Source organism: Notothenia coriiceps, unplaced genomic scaffold (genome assembly GCF_000735185.1).
Source record: "Notothenia coriiceps isolate Sejong01 unplaced genomic scaffold, NC01 NC01_scaffold00036401, whole genome shotgun sequence".
Lineage (NCBI taxonomy): Eukaryota > Metazoa > Chordata > Actinopteri > Perciformes > Nototheniidae > Notothenia > Notothenia coriiceps.
In genome coordinates, this window is record NW_011369102.1 from 110699 (window position 1) to 128871 (window position 18173).

The 18173-nt window shown below is 40.8% G+C and overlaps 1 protein-coding gene across 1 annotated transcript; it reads left to right on the forward strand.

The window, feature by feature from the left end:
- The first annotated feature begins 2014 nt into the window (after nucleotides 1–2014).
- On the forward strand, nucleotides 2015–8552 carry LOC104963770 (galectin-4-like). The gene is given in 10 exon segments (XM_010792412.1): nucleotides 2015–2084; nucleotides 3214–3302; nucleotides 3719–3923; nucleotides 4783–4896; nucleotides 6102–6128; nucleotides 6222–6251; nucleotides 6997–7085; nucleotides 7172–7306; nucleotides 7308–7337; nucleotides 8429–8552. Coding segments are annotated over 10 exon segments (807 nt in total). The 5' UTR covers nucleotides 2015–2039; the 3' UTR covers nucleotides 8472–8552.
- The last annotated feature ends 9621 nt before the right edge of the window (nucleotides 8553–18173 follow it).

Genomic DNA, 18173 nt, shown 5'->3' on the forward strand with positions numbered 1-18173 from the left:
CAACACATTGTACGTGATAGAGATGTCCCGCCCCTTAGCCTAAGCGGTTGACCAATCACAACAGAGTCGGCCAGCTAACCAATCAGAGCAGACTGGGCTCTGGTTTCAGACAGAGGGTGTTTCTCAATCTCGAGTACGCTTGCTTGGTAGCACATGTCTTCCGAGCCACTTGCTTCAGAAGCGAGGCAAGAATACTTCCTGGCATTCGGAAAACGAAGAGTGGAACAGGCGAGCAAGTGTGCAAGTGTGCTTCATATGAGAGGCCNAGCATTGGATCAAAACAAAATAAAGCTTTCAGTACTCGTTAACTTACTGCTACAATTAGACACTGCGCCCTGCCCACTCTGTTGCCAGATTTGAGAGAAATAAGCAACCAGGTCTATGAAAACAAGCCCCAAAGAAGCAACACATACATGATGTTCTGTAATTTGAAACCAAAACTAAGGCCTCAGGATGACTTTAAGACTTGACCATTGTCATTTTTGTTCTGTAACATTGAATACAACATTTAAAAAAAGTATTTAAAAAAAAAAAAAAAATCCCGATCCCCGATCTTTTTTCTCCCGATTCCGATCTTTTGAAAATCACGTGATCGGCTCCGATCCCCGATCACGTGATCGGATCGGGACATCTCTAGTACATTTACATACAGTTAATGACTTTGTTCGGAATATTGTGTTTCATTATTTGTTACATTGTGGTTTTTCAGACTGACCTGTCCCTAAACATTTTCATATGTGCAATAGAATATATTCATTAGATTAAAACAATACAACTTTAGAGTCACAATGCAGAAACCATAAGTACATGTATTTTTAAAGTCAAATTCAGTTTTTTACATTATAATGACATATAATCCACTAATAATGGACAGCCTTACATACTTAACCAATCCCCTGACAAATCGTTACGGCACGTTATCTTAATCAAATACCAAAAGTGGATTGTTGCGCTGTAAACATGAAAGGAAACACCCATGTGTCAGTGAGACAGGCTTTTGTTTCCTGACAGATTATGTATGAGTGCATATGAACAGCTTGTATGCTGACTTCGTAAATAATTTGCATACTGCCTCCAGGAATGATGTATATAAAGGTGAGTTCTAGATAAGAGTTACTTGTGTTTCTGTTTGCCTTAAGTTAGGCAGGCGGGGGGATATTTTATGAATCATACATAGACCCTCCTACAATTCCCTTCAGAAAGAAAACGATATCTGGTTTCTGATTTAGTGTACTGGCATCATTCACAGCCCTCCACTTCAAATTCAAGATTTATAGTCTTTTCCACCACAAACAAATCCTCTGATAAAATAAAGGAATAATGGCAGTTTTTTCTCACTGTGTAAGGTTCAGGAATCCATGCTTATTTATACTTCTACTTTGCTAATTGTCAGAGGGATACGTTAACTCCATTATTCTTATTTGCAGCTTTGGGTACCAGTTCATTAACACATTGAGATTTTGCAGACAAAACATGTAAAGAGCTTTTCAAATATACGTTTTTATGAAGTGCCATATATACAAAATATGAAATTGTTAGTTAGTTAGATAGTTAGTTATATATCAGTAGTAATAACATGGAAACTTAATATATGACAGTGTTACACTGAGGGGAAATTATTGCAATGTTTGCTAGTTTGGGGAAGCTAGCTAGCTGATAATACTTGTGTACTTTTACTTCCCTTACAATGCATCACTTTTTCATGCACTTTTATTTTATTGCTTTTTCTTACGTAAAGTATCTGAGTACTTCCTCTCCTGCCATTCAAGGGTTACTTGTTGCTTCAAAAGCTGTTCAGCCAGGTTGGTTTTTCTCGCCTCACATAAACAAACACTGTCGTTTTGTTGAACCGTGCCACTCCTCTTCTCGGTCAATGGACACTTTGCATCCTGTGCCTCTAAAGTAAACACGGTGATGCAGGTCTGGGTTTGGTACCCTGCTCTGCCCCTCCCTCATCACTTGTATAAAATGTGGACTCCCACATAGATCAGTTCCTGACTGACCCCCTCCTGAGTCTGTCCGTCCCACTGACTGCTGCCATGTCCTTCGTTGCTCCTCCTGGCTACCAGCCGATCTACGGCCCTGTGAGTATCTGCTGCTGAGTGAGGCATTGCAGGGATAAGCCGCTGTAGGAGAGACACTGTGGTAGCCCTCTGTATAATGTGTGTTACACAGGGAATATGCCCGTATAGCATTCTTGTTAGGCTATCAAATTGAACGCACTATCTGTTCCTACACTCTTGCACTACTCTGCAATTTCAAGAAACTATCTAGTGCATGCTTAAGAAAAAAAAAATGCTCAGTTTTCACCACACCTAAAGAAAATGAGTGTCATTGAGGAAGTGTGCCCTTTAAACCGCGGTAGTGATGGTGGTCTCCAGTCAGTGCCATGCATATGACCTGTGCCCATTTTTCCCTTGGGTTTTCACTGCCGGTAAAATTGTTGCTGGAAATATTTTGAACGCGTCTTTATGTTTCCTTGTTTTCCAGACAATTTTTATTGAATTGAACACATTATATCATAGGGAATATTTTGTGTTCACATACTAGAGATCAAATATGTTGGATGCATCAAGCTGTTAATTTAAATACGCTTGATTGACTACCATTCTGGTCAGTCATCATTGGATGCTCTCTTTGAATTAACATTAATTGATTAATTGGATTTGTTAAAAAAGCAACATGTGCACAACATTTATTTTGTGAAATAATTATAATATGATGTTAATAAAAACACATATAGTCTTTACAATAGGGAAGGTAAAACCATCAAAAGTATAGTATAGTAAATGTACCGTACTTTCTTTCCCGACACTGCATCCAAAGATTGTAAACAGTGAAGTCAAACTACACATTTTTATGGACACTCCAAATAATATAATATAAGTTAAAATATACTTTATTGATCCCAATTTGGGAAATGTTTTAGTTGCAGCAGATGTAAAACAAAATATTGCCAACATTTGAAATAAAAAAGAGTTGAAAATAAACTAATTTAAAATATGGTTAGGTTAGGGTTAGAAAAGAAAATAATCTCAAAAAAGAACTAAAAGAGTACAATATATATATATATATATATATATATATATATAATATCTTCCAGAACTTACATTTGTAAAATACTTATTTACTGCATATTTAATGTATGTGATTTATTTTTGCGAGCCTGGGAGCGTTGCACAGTGTGGATTAATATTCTTATGCACTGCACAGAATATTCCCTATCTGGGGCCCATTCATGGGGGCCTGAGGGAGGGTGTGTCAATCTACATCCAGGGGTCCATTCCTGAGGATATTACCAGGTGAGTTTACATCTCTAACCTATCTCGAAAATAATTCTTAATCTTGAAAAAATGTCAACTCAAGGTCCACTTGTATAAGTTTATTGCACTTTTCAACCAAAATCTTTTTTTACTATTGGAACACCGTGTGTAATCTGGGTGGAGCAGGTTTCTTTGCATTGCTTAATATCACTCCACTTTTATTACCTCCTTTTTCAAAATGGTAATATCAGAGGTCATTTTACAGGCCATTAACAGGCAAGGTAAACACTGCACATACCTGACTGTATCGTAACATCTTAGGCTCTTTTGTTGGGAGAGATTTATTTCCAGTCTGCCCCACCTGCACTGTTTGCATTTCTGTTTCCTAACACTAATCCAACATATCAGTCACTAGAGGACTCAGTGACAGAATGTCTCTGCTGTTCCTTTGGCAGGTTCTATATCAACCTGCTATGTGGAGAGTCTGAGTCCAGCGACCTCGCCCTCCACTTCAACCCTCGATTTGACGGATGGGACAAGGTGGTCTTCAACTCGTGTGAAGGGGGATCCTGGGGCAGTGAGCACAAGACTCATGATATGCCCTTCTGTAAAGGCAAAGCCTTCGAAATGGTCATCCTGGCAACTTCACGAGGCTACGAGGTCAGAACAACCAGGAGCTCTAACACAATGTTCTCTGTGTACCACTTTAGATTAACCCCCTGTTTCACATTAACATGTTTTCTATTAAACCTTTAATGAATGGTTCTATGCAATACACATTCATTACCTGTCATTTAGCTTTTACATTTTCTATTTAAGTGGCTTGCATACACCTCAATACCGTACCGTAGACCTGGTGTGTCAGATAGAGATTCTAAAGAGTGCTTTGCGCATAGGCATCAGAGGTTGATAGTTGAGACAAAATGTCAATATTTGACCCCAAGGAACAATTAAGTAGATGTAAGAACATATAAGGGCATTTTCAGTGTTAACATATTTGTTAACACTCACTTAATTTCTGCAATAAAGAAATATTTGTTATTCTTTTTCAAGTATTATCATTGTCACTCATCATTAAGGATACAGACTTTCACTTATAGGCATCCACAGGAGATATAGTTGTTGACCAATAATAACTCAATTGTAGTTTTTTATAAAAACATTTACTTAATGCTTTTTACTTAAGGATTTATAGTAAGCTGTCATCTTTTGATAAAGACAAGTTGAACTTTTTTAAGCTTTTGTTCTACGGCAGGATTGTTTGTGGTTTTTAGCTTTGAGAAGTAACATTTAAACATATTCACTCTGCATTTCTTACTCTTACTTTTTGGACCACACAAATGCCATGGCACAATCTGTGCTTATTGTATTCGCTGTAAAGTGTCTCTGCTGTAGGCTATTTTTATTATATGTACAGTACTTTGGCTCGACCAAAAATCCTTTATAAATGTGCTATGTAAATAAAACTTGATTTGATTTGATGGCCAACTCTGCTGCACATTTGATGATCCTGTTGCAGATCAAAGTCGACGGGAATGACTTCTACACCTTCGAGCACCGCCTCCCCGTGCAGAGGGTTCGTGCCATGCAGATCGCAGGAGATGTTCGCATCCAGACCATAAACGTCATTGGGGTGTGACGTCCCCGCTGTTTCAGAATAATGCTTTGGGCTAATACTGGGTTTAATAAATGTGTGTGCTTGCTTCAACTTGCTAGGTTTGAATATAAAAATGTGAATTTAAACTTTAATGTTCAATGACAAATGTGTAATATTAAGTTGCAGCAAATGCCCTGTTATTACAACTGTTAAATATATAAACCCTACTGTTACATGTTTACAAGTTTTAATGCAAACTGCTGCCAAAAATAGTGCCAGTAGTAGAACTTGCAGAAGAGTTGTTAGCAAGTGTATTCATGCATAGTATTACATATGATTGTGTGGTAAACAAATAGTGTTCGTCAACTTTTTGTATGTGTACTTTACAAAGATTGTCTTTATTGGTTTTGTGATGTTTGTTTAGTTTTACACTTCTGTTTGGTCTTCTAGGGAGGATATCCAGGTGGCATGGGAGGAGGCATGGGAGGAGGTATGGGAGGAGGTATGGGAGGAGGCATTGGAGGAGGCATGGAAGTAAGTATACTATAAAGATGAAAATGCAATTCAAATCAGCACTGGACTGGATGTAACATGGTCACCACTTTTAACAGGGAGGGTACCCAGGAGGTGGCATGGGGGTATGTTCCGTTTGTCTTTAAGTGCAGTTTCCTTTCAAAAATACTGTAAATATATGAGAACCAGCGGGCATCATTTTCACTTCTCCTTGCTCGTTCTAACTGATACACAGGGAGGATACCCAGGTGATATGGGAGGAGGTATGGGAGGAGGCATGGGAGGAGGCATGGAAGTAAATACATTTAGGCTGAAGATTTTGTCAAACTAAATGAAATACATCACTAAACAGAATTTGACACATTTACCTCTTTTCAACAGGGAGGATGTCCAGGCGGTGGCATGGGGGTGAATACATTTCTTATAAAAAATAATAATAATAAAATAAGTATAAACTATTTCTGCTCTTCACCAATGCCACATGTATCTCGAAATAACTTCAAAAAAAGTCTCAATAATTCACAACAAATCACTGAACAATACCATGTGCTTCTTTACAGGGAGGTTATCCAGGAGACATGGGAGGTGGTATGGGGGTATGTCAAAAATATTATTATAACCGATTTATTTTTGACTTACATCATGTGTTCATAGCATGTGTATATAAAAAAGTAGTTTGTGTGAACAACATATCTTATTCAGTTGATTTACTTTTTTTTTCCTGTCAGGGTGGATTCCCAGGATCAAACCTGCCGGTGAGAACACTACATGAGATAATAAAGCCCTATGTATATTTGATTCCTTCTGCTACTCCAATTTAAATATTATATCTGTTACTCTGATTATAGGGCATGGGCGGGCAGCCAGTCTACAACCCTGTAAGTACAATTTGGTCAACACTCATTTGAAGTTCACTAACCTTTTTAATAGTATTTGGTGTATTTGCTGCCTGTTTTGCCCACCAGCTACTACTGTAGGTGTTGACACCTGTGGCGGCAGCTCAGTTGCTCTGCACCACAGCTGATGGGGGAACTGCTGGGGTGGGTCTAAATACCATTCTGCTTTGTAGGGGATGATGATCATTTCTATTACCAGCAATGGCAGCCTAAAGAGCGTCATTGGGCTACCTTTAAACAATGGTCTTTCAAACAACTATTTTCAACTTCTATTTTAAAACATGCAATAATTGCCCTCTTGTGGCAACAGAACAGAATGCATTACATGTGTCTAGTCAATCAGACCTCATTGCACACCAACACTGATAATACAGTGAATTACCTGAAGCTCTGCTATTTGACCTTGTGTGGCAAAACAATGAACTCATTCAAGTTAAGCAAATTCATTTTTCATTTCACTGTCGTAACTAAAGATGTCCCCTGTGGCATTCTGCTCAAAGCTGTGAAGTTATTTGTTCCGTTAAATGCATTTGAAGGCTGAGCTTAGTATAACATCTTAAAACTTAGCCTGGCAAGTTAAGTGTCCCAAAATGATCAGTGCACAGATAAACCCAGTAGAACTGTCTCCTATAAGAATCCGGCCTCACAGGGCCACCAGTGTTGCTGTGGAATTTCAGTCTTGTTTGGATATTACCTGTCTAATTGAGTTTTTGCTTCGTGTTTTTAGCCCATACCGTACTCTAACATGATCCCAGGAGGCATGTACCCTAAGAGGACCATCATCGTCAGAGGGATGTTGCCCTATGGAGCCAACACGTGTGTTATTAGTGATTACACACACTAACGTCATTAGAGTGTGAGTGCAAACAGACATCGATCACACTGATTTCTGTGTGTTGCAGATTGTGCATCAACTTCCTGGTGAGCAGATCTCGGGACATCGCCTTCCACATGAACCCCCGGGTAAGGGAGGGGGTCGTGGTGAGGAACAGCATGATCGGAGGGACCTGGGGCCAGGAGGACAGAGAGATGAACATGAACCCCTTCATGGAGGGACAGTACTTTGATGTAAGTAGAATCTGTCACACTGACCTCATATTTAGTTCTAAATATGTATTTCACATTGGATAGCTGCAATCCAGTACCCTGCAGTTTGATTACGGCCCGTCCACACACAGGCATGAAAAAAATATTTCAAAGCTTCGCCCATTCACTTGAATGGGGTGACGTCGAAGATTTTTAATCTTCGCCGAACTGCATTTTGGGGAGCGGAGCATGGCTTTGCAAGCATCGTGAGCATCAAAAGTTGAGCAATGTTCAACTTTTGATGCTCAAAGCTGGCATCAGCCAATCAAATCCCGTTTATGCAAATCCCGCCAGTGCAAGCGCTAGCCAATCAAACCGCGTGTACTGTATGCAGATATCGCTGCGGTCTTTTCCATATGTCATAAAATGGAGGATAAATTAATCATCGCTGTAGGAAATGTCCCTGTCCTTTACGACTGCTCTCTGTCCACCTACCGGGACCTAAACCGGAGGAACCAGGCATGGAGGGAGGTGGCAGAGACAGTTGGTGAAACTGTTAGGTTTTCACCTGTTTGGGGAGTTTATATCCAGTTTACTTCGTTTTAACATTGAATGGACAGGCTTTGTATGCCGGGGGCGGGCGGGAGATTCCTGGGAGATTCCTGATTGGTTGTTGGTCGCCTTGGGCGCGTGAAATCGCCAAGCTACAGACATGACCAGCATCAAGATTTTTCAAGATTTTTTTCATGCCTGTGTGTGGACGGGCCGTTAGTCAAACTACTGGACTTGACTAATCGTTACTTTAGTCCATGGAAAGAAAACAATTTTTTAAGTTTTGTGATATTTGATATACTGTATATGATTTTATTTGATATTGAAGAACAATGCTGTTTACAGCCTCTCAAATAGGACTTCTTTCCTCTGGTCTTTTCTGTTCAATGTTGTATCACATTAAAGTTGATCATTTTGGGTTTTGGGCTGACAAAACAAGACATTTAAAAGTGGACTTTGATTAACCACATTGGACGTTTTAAATTATTTTCTGATATTTTATAGCCAAAACAATTACCTGATAATATAAAATAATTGTTGCAGGCCTATAATCCGCTTAATTTTCTGCCTCTGTGTCTCAGATGTCGATCCGCTGCGGGAACCAGAGGTTCAAAGTGTTTGTGAACGGGCAGCACTTGTTCGACTTTGTCCACCGCCTGCAGTCCTTCAATGAGGTGGACATGCTGGAGATAGATGGCGACGTGCAGATCTCCTACATCCACTTCTGAGGAAAAACACCCTTATTAGATACTATACTTTCTGAACATTATTCAAACATTTCAAGTGTTTTTCAGCTGTTAGCTGACATGTCAGACACTGTGTTGTTTATTAGCAGTTTCTTGCTTTTCGATAATAAACCAGACAACCTCAACAGTGATCTCAACATCTGCTGTATTGTTGAGTAAATAAACAAAAAAAAATGTTTAATAGTATTAAAGGGGCCCTATTCTGCTTTTTGGGGTTTTACCTTCCTGGAGTGTGTTCTATAGGTGTTTGTTTGTGTAAATGGTCTGCAAAGGCTAAAATCCCTGTGTTCCCTCCAGAGGGAGTTTCTCTCCCACATACTCCCCCTGAAATGCCTGCATTGGACTCCTTTGTTTACTCCCCTGCGAAAGTGGCCTTACTGTCACTTGTGCTCCAACACACTGTTTGTGATAGGCTAAGGGCCGGAACACATAACCAATCAGAGCAGACTGCGCTCTGGTTTCAGACAGAGGGTGAAAAGAAGTGATGCAGCACCGGCAGTATGAGAAAAATGAAAGGGCTTTTGAACATGTCACAGGAGAGGCACAAACTACAAATATGGACCTGAAAATGAGCATAATAGGGCACCTTTAATATTGAACACATAAAAGCTCAGGGCTGATTCATGATAAACATGTTTATTTCTTGTACAAAATACTGTAGGTAGGTATATAAAACTTTACAAATCATGATAGTCACAAGATAAAGGCAGTTAAAGTACAGTCTTCTCCCAACTTGTTACAGGAGAATCACAATCCAAACAGACATTCACTGCAAAGCAGAACACCGGCTCTCTGAAGGCACTGAAGGTAAAAACTTAAGGCTGACCAGACTGTAATCATGAAGGAATTTAAGTCTTTTTTTCCACAAAGAAAGGTTTAAGACCAAAATGTTTCAAAAACAATGCTTATGTAATGCAGTATGAGTCAGCATCGAAGTATTTATACAGACCAAATTATAGGAGTGCCCCAGTGTCACTTTCTGTTGTTCAAAAACAATGTATGACTCCTCAGTGAGAATACAGTAGCACATGTCTTCAGCTGCATTCACATGAAAAGCAGTAATACGGCTGTGCTGACGTTGTGTTTCTACCCTCGGCGTCACGCGATTGTCGCCGAGTGGTACTCAAAAGTTCAAATTATTTTAAGTTTTTCCACATTTAATGATAATCTTTTGATACGCAACCAATTCAATGAAAGCTGTATGTGGTGCCGCATACTAGCAGGGTACATAAATATAGAAACAAAACTTTAGTGGCTGAGCAAAGAGCAAATCATGTGTCATGTGAATGCAGCTTTAGGAGAACTTTACATCTGTCTTAAAGGTCCCATGTCATGGCCATTTCTACTGATCATAATTCCATTGTTGAGACTAGACTACTAGATTAGATTTAAATTGTGCACTTTTCCAAACTCACATTGGTTTCTCATACAGCATCTCTGTAAAGTATGTGTATTCACCAGGTATTCACTCTCTGTCCTAAACGGCTTGTTGGCCCAAATGGACCAATCCGGTAATTTGTTGTTGATTTGGGTGTTAACACGTCACAGAACCCAGGAAGGAAACAACGGAAAAAGAGAAATCTCCAACGAGGCGTTCTGGGGCAGCATAGACAGGTTTTTTCTGTTTCAGAGTTTTACTCGCTACAGGGTGTACTTTGAGGGTTTGTGACTCTGCAGACCGTTTACATGCAGAAAAACCTTCATAACACACAAGGGGACGGGTAATAACCGGAAAAGCATGACATGGGCCCTTTAACAATGATTTCAGTAATGCTACACTATATACTGTGTTGTAATTGAGTACCTTTGATGTAAACATCTGAGAAACACAGCCAATTCTCAGAAAAAGTGTGAAGGAATATGGTCCATTCCAATTACAAAATCATGAAGTAAAGCAAATATATATAAACGTATATAAAGAATAAGTGCATGCATGATGCAAAGTTGCAGCTAGTGGACCTCAAAGCAGAGGTTTGGATATACACACTTTGTATCTGTGTGGTACCACACTTCTATTTACAGTGTTGAACCTCGAGAAATGGAAATATCCCAGGAAGAGAGAGTCAGATGTCAGACGACGAGGTTAGTCATGTTTCCCAGTCTTTTGCACATTTACAGAAAAGAATCGCCCTGATATGCTTTCACAGGCTTCGTTCTCTGCCTTTATATGCAAAGATTTTATGCGAGATGCCGCAAGATGACTTGAGAAAAGTAATAACAACACAAAATACAAAAAAGCGTAAAAGATATACAAACTATAAACAAACATACAAGGATATAAAAACCAACATTAGTGCAAAGTCGTAGAAATACAAAAATCAGCATTACATTTTTCTTTTTTTTACAAAATATGTAATAACACTGTGCTTGAGCCAAAAGCAAAGGGGAGGAGCTTATCCCACAGTTTGCCCTGGATAACTCCATCCTGTCCGTACCTATCCTCAGTCATCCATCTGCCCTGGATTATCTGTACCCTATTCATTGGACCAGTACCTACAAAGTCTAACTCTCCGCTTCCTGAGTTAAGACGAAGATTTATCGACTAGTTGAATCAGGACTTTCACAGGTTGTTAGAGAGGAAAGAGGTGCCTTGTGTGAACTGAAAATGGCTCAAGGTGCTAAATGCAAAGTGTCTGGGATTAGTAGCGCTACATTTGGACGGAAATGGAGATTTCGGATTCGAACCAGCTCTTATAGCCTGAGTGGAATGTTATTTTCTTTGCAGATGATGGTCTCTTTTTATTAATTAGTTGTTTAAATTTCAATTTCATTCATATTCTGTAGCTTAAGGGCAAAGGTCTTCTAACTTCAGTCGGCTTTCTGTGGGGAGAGAAAATCTTATCATCATGACAAAACACAGCTCAAAGTAGAAGAAATATGTAGCTCAAAATAACCTTCCTTATCGCCCTTCATAAACGGTATCAATGTAGGCAGACATTTGTCAATTTTTTCTTCAGTCCTCAGTTTTCTTTTTGCTGAGTTATCAGGGATTCCACGTTAGCGCTTTTTAGCGTCCAAGCTGCTGAGTTTGTTTAGTTGTAGATTCAGGCTGGCAGTGTCTGAGCTGGTTTCACGATCAGATTCTTGAGCTTCAAGTGAAGGAGATCGATCTGCTGTGTACCGGTAGTTGTATTGCTATAGCGACGGGGAGTTGGGTTTCTCTGATTGTGCTGCAGTGTACGAGTTCAACGACATGTGCTCTAAACCAGATCACCCCGTTGGTAACAGTGTCCCTCTGGCTACACTTTTCACACTCTCTTGGAAATGTGCTCAAAACAGAAGCATAAGGGTTAACAAAGGAAATAATCCCAATTCTTCACTTCCTTGGAATGCTTTGTGTGTGTTTGTGCAAAAATATCTACTTAGGGGCACTTTAGGTTTCACGCAGTCAGTAGCAAGAGGATCTACTTCTTGGACCGGGGTTTAAGGATGGCACACTTTGGCCAGACTTTTATGGGTGACGCCATCACTGCCACGGCATTTTTCTAGAGCCTTCCCTGTACTCCAGCAGCTCCACAGTCGGGGTGGGCGCTGGGGTTGGGTTGGGGGTGGAATGGCAGGACGGTTGTTGAGGCAGCGTGGCGGTGGCAGACGACACCGGCATGTCCAGGCTCTCCAGGGACTCAGAGAGGGGCCGGGTGGTCTCGTGTTGGGGACAGAGGACGTAGCGGTTTGGGTGGTGCACTTCCACCGTGGTCACAGAGTCCAGGCCCTTCAGGCAGAGAGGGGACGGCCCCCCCATGGGATCACGGCCACCGACGGCCCCGAGCTCTATGGAAGACTCGTCCATGTTAACGTACAGGATCTCCTCGGGATCCTGGGTGTCTGGCAGATCCTCCAGAGCTTTCTCCAGCTGACAGTGCAGCGCCTCGAAGGACGGCCGGTCCTTGGGGCTCAGCAGCCAGCAGGAGAACATCAGGGCGTAGCTGGAGAGGAGGAGAGGACATGTCATTAATGTTAGCACATTGTGGAAGACTGTGAAAAACATTATAGTGAACAGGGCCTATCTAGGGGAATATCTAGGACAGGAAAACTTCATTTGGCACTTATTCATTAAATACAAATACAAATTATTATTTACTTTCCTCACAAACAGTATATTAGTTAGAATAACTATTCTTAAAATCGTAATTTTTACTCCTGAATGCATTTGTTTCTTGCTGTAGATCTTGAAAAATCTTTCAAATGTTTCCTGTTTTTAGTATTAGAAATTAGATGCAAGTAATGCATTATTTGGGGGGAATTTCCTTGCACATCGTTATGAACTTATTAAACCTGTTTGGTAATGTGTTTACTTAAAATAAAGCAAAAGACTGCTTCTCAATATGAAATAAGAAATCCCATAAAAAAATACAAGCTGTTCGTATTAGGAATTCTATATCTAGGTTCACTTAAATTCTTAAACTGTGTATAATAATCTGTAGGTAACATTCAAAACATTTTCTGACTTAATGGCAAAAATGTAATCCTCAACAGGAGGTAAAAGATTTCCAAGATACTATATCATCAGCTGAGTACGTTCTTTATGAAGAATGTGAAGGTTAAGTAGTCCACACTCACATGTTGTCCAGACAATCTGGAGGCGGCTTGAGACGGTTTCCCTGTCTCAAATAATCATAAATCTCACTGTTCTCCACCCCAGGGTACGGAGTCTGGCCTCTCGTGGCGATCTCCCACATGGTAACTCCAAACGACCACTGAGGGAGACAGAAATGGGAAATAGAAAGGATTAACAAAGGGTTAAGAAGTTTAAATTCCTTTAGGGTTTACACGCCTTGCCACGCACACTTCTCAAACATCAATCTTCACTGGTCAAACACTGGTTATAGAAATAACACAGGCATGTTTTTCTAGGCTTTATGGAAATCCTATTTTTACTTACAAAAGAATGCACATTCATTTTAGCGCTTACGCAGCATGAAGACTTTCACATGTGCATGGAAACGCGAACGGGCCCCTCAGGAATACATGCAGTATCAGCTGTTACTGTTCACATGGAAACATTTGGCTCAAAACATCAGAGCTATGTCTTCATGAAGCTATTGAAATAATGCTAGCTATCAGTTTTTAAGAGAACGATTACATTTAAAAATTAAACAGATAGCAGTTTATTTTTCAAATAATGCTGTTTTTGTAACTTCTGAGGACATTGTTTAGTCTTGCATTACTGTAGCTGCATGTCTAACTCTGTACTATGTTGATAAACTTTAACCAATAGTTACCTGAAATATTTTTTTGTACTACAGCCCCTTAGACATGTACGGAGCCCTGGAGGGTTCATAGAGCGAAAAATAAATAAAACGTGGCCACGTTTGACTTTCTCGTTTGCACGATTTAATAAAGCGTGCGCACGAGTTAATAAAGCGTGGCCTCGTTTTATTTAAATTGAGGGATTCCTGTCCGTGACTCACAGTATCTGCTGCCCACAGCTGTTTTATAGAAGGAAAACCTCCTTCACTTTATGAAATCTCTGCGGCACCAGTGGCCTGTACTACGAAGCAGGATTTGCTATTTACACTATTAATTCATGAAGTATGACGCTGCGCTGTCAGCACGCGTCTCCATGTTTGTGATTGGTGAAATGTTGCTAACCCCGTCCCTGTGAAGTGAACGCGCTCTCAGCCGGACAGAGAAACCCTGGTTGATTTACTGAGTTGATAACCAGCTTCGTAGGACCGCTTAGCGACATCGCGTTTGTTAGGGTTAGTTAAGACGGGTAAATCAAACATATCCAGGGTCTGTTGAACTGGCTTCGTCGTACAGGGCACTGGAGGCAGTAACGTGTAACTCAGCAGAATCTGAGAAGAGCAGCACCAGCTGCAAAGAGCTGTGCCTTTTACTGTTTAATTCACTGTGTTTCCCTTCATTAGTACAGCTGAATAGAGATCGAGGCTGTTACGTTTAACCACACACACCTCTACACACATCGAACTACCAGAGTATTCCCCCTCGTTTTATGAAGGAGATGTCCTGTCACCGGGGCGCATGATGTGTGTGTGTGTGTGCGTGCGTGCGTGCGTGCGTGCGTGCGTGTGTGTGTGTATGTGTGTGTGTGTGTGTGTGTGTGTTTGTTCTCAGCTCCGCTCTGTGTGTGCGTGTTCGGTGTGTTTGTGTGTGTCCGACACCACCGGCATTTGTTTTAAATTACCACGAACAGTAATTTACACAAATCTGGTTCTCCATAGTTATATGTGTATTCCCAAGTGAAAGAAAGTGCTATAGTTCTGCCGGAGTGCACCGGAACGAACGATACTATCATTCATAAACACACACATACACACACACACACACACACACACACACACACACACACACACACACACACACACACACACACACACCCTGGCGACTGGACATATTCGTCATAAAACTAACCACTCGTGCGCACAAGTTAATAAAGCGTGGCCTCAATTTAAATTTTAAGTAAAACGTTTCATTTATTTTTCTCTCTTTGAACCCTCCAGGGCTCCGTAGACATGAATGGTCACTGTTCAATATTTAAAAGTACTTTCTTCCTTGGCAGAGAACCATTCCAATAGATACTATTTTTTACAATGTTATACAAAACATCCTCAGAAACTTCTCGAAATGCTTCTCAATATCATCTATCCATCCCTATGCCCAGTAGGATCTAAACACTTGTAGCTATAAGGACAACGTGTCACTTGAAGCTAAATTGTAGCCGTAAGCTTAAGCCTTCGACACATAAACTAAATAGTGAACCTTGTGGGTACCAGTCCCCAGATAGTAGGTAGTCCCCACATTGTCAGTCAAACAAACACACACAAACACAGGATAGATGAACTAACCACGTCACTCTTGGTGGTATAGACGCGGTCAGCCAGGCTTTCGATAGCGATCCACTTGACCGGCATCTTGGAGATGCGGCCCTGCCTGTAGTAGTCTCCGTTGTAGATCTTTTTGGAAAGGCCAAAGTCTGCCACACACACATTCATGTTCTCATTCAGCCTGAGACAGATAAACAAGAGTTACAGTGCTGCATTTATGAAAGGGCAGACAGGTAATGGTTGAAACATTTTGTTATTCCACTACATTCATTTGAAAGCTACCGGACTACAAATTTAAACTTTTATACAAAAAAATATAATGTTTATCTAATCTGTAGCATAGTTGCTATTAGCGCAGGCTCTTTGTCTACATTCAGTGCTTTTTAATCTATTCATCAAGAAAGAGAAAGAGTAACTGATAACACATTCAGGAACTGAGAAAGCAGAAAGCGGAAGCAGAGATTATCTTACATGCAGTTGCGAGCGGCAAGATCCCTGTGAATGAAGTTCTTGCGGCTGAGGTACTCCATCCCACGGGCAATATCAGTCATGAACTTAACCAGCATTTGAGACGGGAGGTACTGCAGGACATCACAAAGACAAAAATATGTTAGTCTCACATGGCTGATGTTCCCTTTCTGCTCAGTAGAGGGCACTAGAATCCATGTTTCAGCCTGAACCGAGTGCTCCCTGTTCCAGATACTAACAACCTCCTCCTGTGGGAACAATAAGTTCCAACCCCACTTTGTTTTTGAATGTTTGCCGAACTCATGGATGTTTCAACATTCTGTAAGAATTTTGTTTTTATCAGGCTTGTGTTTCTCAAGCCAGCTCTTCGGGGACTTAGTGCGTATAGCAGTTTTCGATTCCAAAATAACATCTCATCTTTTAATGAGTAACACTGGAGATAGGAATGACACATATAGTGTGTTTTCGTGATCTCAGTGTGCATGCTACCAGAAAGGTGTGGTTGGGGACTGTAACAAATACGCTACGTCTATTTTGACCCTTGGATCCCATTTTGCTTACAGAAAGTCATGTGAACTTATAAACCCAATAAAGTGTGGGACTTTGTGCGTTTATGTCGCTGACTCTGCTTTTATAGTTTGAACTCAGACTAACCACAGGAAAGTCTCCGAGCCTCGAGTAGAGCAGATAGCTGTGCAGGTCTCCGTGTTTCATATAGGGCAGGATGACAACGGGGGAGGGGTAACCTTCACTCTCCACAGTCTGCAGACACACACCTGTAAAAACAGAGAGTCAGTGTTATACATATATAATCAGGGCCAGCCCGTAGCACTGGCGTTATAGATGTTCGCCTAGGGCGCCAGATCTTTGGAGGCGCTGCGCTGGTAGAAAAACACCTTTGACCATTGGCGCTCATCCTAATTTTCGGCCTTGATGTAACAATATTCATAATTAAGTAAGTGTAACACCTTTTCACCCCGGTTACACTTTTCATTTGTCCTGTACGATGGGCGCTGTAAGTGGATGAAAGGGGGATGTTGGCTTAATCTGGCGCCCCCAGCTCAACAGCCAAATGTGCGAGTGAGCGTGGAAGCGAGCGAGGGAAGAAAGAGAAGGGCCGGCACCGGTACCGCGCTGGAGTTGTTATTAGAACTGGTGCTAGCCTGCTCTAACGGATATAAGAAGTAGATTCTACAACAATGTGGGGAGGTCACTTCAGCAGTAGAGCTATAACTACAGCTCCAGTGAGGTAAGATCTGAGTGTTTAGTAGTTCACTTTCGTCTAAGTTATCATCAGTGGGTCTCAAAACGGTTTGATCACATTTATGTAAACAAATATCCAAAGCACCCAATATAAATGCAGGTATACTCATTTCTGTATGCTATAAGGACAGTAACCAAATATTGTTTTAAAACATGGAGAGATTAAAATATACACAAATATAAATGTATTAGGTCAATAGATTATGAAGAACAACAAAAATAAATAAGTTAATTATATTGTTATTGGCTATGGTCAGGTTATTAGGTTATGTTCACATACTTATTTGATTAAGAATGTAAAACCGATCTTTTTCATATGGGTGTCTTAGAGTTTGTACCCACAGAATCTAGTAAGTAAATCATTGCTCCAAAGTGCACCAAGATTGAGCATTTTACTTAAAATGTCAAAAATTCTTCCCGGGGGGCATAACCCCGGACCCCCCTACAAAGGATGACGTCCCTCCCCCATATCCATTGGTGTTCCTTGGATACTCTATTGATCTTTACTATTTTCTATTGTACGATTCTCTGGCTGGGGCCCCAGCTCAAATCTCACCTAGGGCGTGCCAAATTGTCTAGAGCCGGCCTGTATATAAACATCCAGTTCCTGTAATTAAACACGACTTTATGCATAATAAAGTAAAGCAGCTCAGTCTTTAAATTAACTTTATTTAACATTAAAGGTAGGGTAGTTAAGAATTGGAGAAACCAGCCGAGTAGCGCTAGAATTGAAAGTAGCCAGCCGAAAAAAATCCTGGCCCCTTCCTTCAAACTTCCTTACAGAGCCCCTCCTCCAAACCACACGAACGGCGCACATGACCAATGAGGGCACGAGATACAGTTTGTGCACAGATGGAAGGCTGAACCAGGCAAAGGTGGCCATCCAGATTATTTTAGCGGGCCTAAAATAATTGGTACTGCCGCACCACGGCTCCACACACACGATCTGGACATCTTGTTCTATGTATTATTGTCAAGCATTTCAGATATTCATTGCCTATCGTCGGATGTTAAAGCAAATTACATGGAATATAACAGAAATGTTTCTGAAGTGACCTTTA